Genomic DNA, 2773 nt, shown 5'->3' with positions numbered 1-2773 from the left:
GACCACGTCCCTGCACCGTAACCCCGCCCCTAGACGCCCTGGTTCTGCCCTGAGCCCGCCCCCAGCCATGACCACACCCCTGCCCATTGGACACGCCCCCAGGGATCCTGACCACGCCCCTGAACCGTATCCCCGCCCCCAGAGGCCCTGGTTCCACCCTGAGCCCGCCCCCCAGCCCTGACTCCGCCCCCAGGATGCCTGGCCTCGGTTGGCAGCAGCCGGATCATAGCCGGCGAGGACTGCAGCCCCTACTCGCAGCCGTGGCAGGCGGCACTGTTCACGGAAAACGGATTTTTCTGTGGGGGCGTCCTGGTGCATCCACAATGGGTGCTGTCAGCCGCACACTGTTTCCAGAAGTGAGTGCCGGGCGGGGTGGGGCGGGGGCGGGGCCTGGGTCCTGGCGGGGAACTGGATGTAAGGTTAGCCCAGGGCAGGGCCCTCGTATCAGGCTCAGCCTCCATTGCTGACGGGAAACCGCTGAGAAGGAAGGCTCTGCGAGGGAGGCGGGAGCTGGTGCTTTGGAGAGCTCAGCGAGTCCTGGGTTGAGATCTCAGCTCAGCTGCCCAGTCACTAGCGAATGAAGGCAGGTTCTCGTCCCATTATTGATGGTGATGAGGATTTAGATCATGGTGAGGACCTCTTAGCGAGGAGGATGGGGTGTCCGGAGGGCGAGAATGGAGATAAGGGTGTTGTTGCTACAAAACCAACCTGTCCCCGTGGCCCTCAGCTCCTACACCGTCGGGCTGGGCCTGCACAGTCTTGACGACGACCAAGAACCAGGCGCCTGCATGATGGAGACCAGCCTCTCCATACAGCACCCAGACTACAACAAACCCTTTTACGCCAACGACCTCATGCTCATCAAGTTGAAAGAATCGGTGTCGCCGTCTGCCACCATCCGGAACATCAGCATCGCCTCCCAGTGCCCCACTGCTGGAGATTCTTGCCTCGTCTCCGGCTGGGGGCAGCTGAAGAATGGTGAGCTCATGAGGGTGAGTGTGTCTGCCCTCTCTGAGGGGTTCTCCACCCAGCCAGAGGGGCTGACCCAGAGCTCTGCATCCCAGGCAGGCAGCCCAACGTGCTCCAGTGTGTGAATATCTCAGTGGTGTCTGAGGAGAGCTGCAGTGCCCTCTATGACTTCATATATCACCCCAGCATGTTCTGCGCTGGCGGAGGACACGACCAGAAGGACTCCTGCAAAGTGAGCAATGGGGACGGGGGGAGATCCAGGGAGAGATGGAGAAGGGAGGGCGACAGAGGCACAGAGGGACACATGGTGAGAAACAGAGACACAGGGAGATAGTGACAATGAGAGAGAGAGATTGGGAGAAACAGAAAGAGACACAGGAATAAAGAGAAGCAAAGAAAAAGAGAAACAGAAATAGAGAGACAGAGAGACACAAGGAGGCAGGAACACACACACACGGAAAAATACACCCAGAGAGACAGACAGATTCACAGAGATGAAACACAAAGAGAAACAGGAAAAAAAAAAAATCAGGTTATACAAAGAGATGCAGAGAGATGCAGAGACTCTGGAAGTCAATGAGACAGAGAAACAATCCATGGGGGCAGACAAAGAAGGAGAGACACAGACAGAGACAGAACAACAGCAAATCCAAGAGAATTGGCCAGCTGTTAGGACATAGGGAAGCAGAAGTAGGTGTGGTCAGGGCTCTGGAATGGAACCTCTAAGGGGTGTATTGCTGTCTTTTTTTTTTTTTTCCTGTCTTTGTCTCTCTGTCTCATCTGGTTCCTTTCTGATCTCACATCTCTCTCCGCATCTCATGTTTTGGATTCTCTCTCCAACAACAGGGTGACTCTGGGGGCCCCGTGGTCTGCAACGGGTACCTGCAGGGCCTCGTGTCTTTTGGACATGCCCAGTGTGGCCAACCCTACATTCCAAGCGTCTACACCAACCTCTGCAAGTTCACTGAGTGGATACAGAAAACCATCCAGGCCAGTTAACTCCCGGGACTGGGACCTGTGAAATGGAACCCCCAAATGCTGCTGAAAGAATTCAGGAATCTGGGTTTCTAGTGCCTTTCTCTATCAAACCTGAGAGGCTAGACCCTCCCAGCCCCTCCTCCATCAGACCTTGGAGTCTAGACCCTCAACCACCTCCTTGCTCAGCCCCAGGAGTCCAATCCCACCAAGAATCTTCTCCTGTACACAGTGCCCCCTGGTGGCACAATGTTGACCCAGCCTTAACAGTGGTGGAGAAAGTTGGTTTTTCATCTTTTTTCTTCCTTCCCCTAAGCTCAGAAATAAAGTCTAAGAGAAGCATGGGTTCTGTTCAAATTGTCCTCTTTGCTTCTGTTCCCATTAAAAAGATTCCAGAAAATAGCTTTTCCTCCTTGGGCCTCCGTTTCCCCATCTGGGTAATGGGAGTCTTGATCAGGAGGGCCACAGGGTCCCAAAGGAAGGAGACATACCTGGGAGGAGAAGAGAAGCGGACTCTGTGGGTGTTGTCCAATTTCTGAAAAGTCAAGTCAGCAAACGGCAATCAAATGGGATTTTTCTTACTACTTTAGTTAGCTTTAGTTGACCTACTTTGGTTTTGTCTTCTTCAATGCATTTTAAGAATTTTTAATTCGTATCTGCCTCAGGACTCTGCTGCTGCAGCTGGAGAATGGTGAGAAGAATCATGAAGAGAGCTGCTGTGGGCAAGAAATGGGGAGACCAAGGGGCAGAGGTGCGAGGAGACTGGGGGCCCAGGAATATGGGGTATTGTTATTATACTCTTCACTAATAAATTAAATTCATAAGAATA

The 2773-nt window shown here is 53.4% G+C and overlaps 1 protein-coding gene across 5 annotated transcripts; it reads left to right on the top strand.

The window, feature by feature from the left end:
- The first annotated feature begins 217 nt into the window (after positions 1 to 217).
- On the top strand, positions 218 to 2773 carry LOC101394601 (kallikrein-4-like). Of its 5 annotated transcripts, none has more exons than XM_087421292.1 (5): positions 218 to 356; positions 728 to 978; positions 1065 to 1201; positions 1816 to 1959; positions 2610 to 2773. In XM_087421292.1, exons 2-5 carry the CDS (start codon positions 789 to 791, stop codon positions 2637 to 2639), a joined length of 501 nt encoding a protein of 166 aa, XP_087277418.1. In that variant the 5' UTR covers positions 218 to 356; positions 728 to 788; the 3' UTR covers positions 2640 to 2773. The 5 variants fall into 5 exon arrangements, with proteins under 5 accessions (XP_087277418.1, XP_087277417.1, XP_087277416.1 ...); XM_087421290.1 differs by lacking the exon at positions 218 to 356 and adding an exon at positions 483 to 629; XM_087421289.1 differs by lacking the exon at positions 218 to 356 and having other exon boundaries at positions 483 to 978.

The sequence above is a fragment of the Ceratotherium simum genome, chromosome 33, assembly GCF_057802395.1.
Source record: "Ceratotherium simum simum isolate JZ-2026a chromosome 33, ASM5780239v1, whole genome shotgun sequence".
In the NCBI taxonomy this organism is placed as follows: domain Eukaryota; kingdom Metazoa; phylum Chordata; class Mammalia; order Perissodactyla; family Rhinocerotidae; genus Ceratotherium; species Ceratotherium simum.
Note: the sequence above shows the minus strand (reverse complement) of the source record. Positions and strands in the feature narration are given on the sequence as shown.

What these genes read in the sequence shown, in the direction of transcription:
- LOC101394601 (XM_087421289.1), top strand. Translation starts at nt 675, where the DNA reads ATGGAGATAAGGGTGTTGTTGCTACAAAACCAACCTGTCCCCGTGGCC. An exon ending in ACCAGAAGGACTCCTGCAAA is followed by an intron (nt 1,202 to 1,815) that starts GTGAGCAATGGG and finishes CTCCAACAACAG; the next exon opens with GGTGACTCTGGGGGCCCCGT. An exon ending in GGATACAGAAAACCATCCAG is followed by an intron (nt 1,960 to 2,609) that starts GCCAGTTAACTC and finishes TATCTGCCTCAG; the next exon opens with GACTCTGCTGCTGCAGCTGG.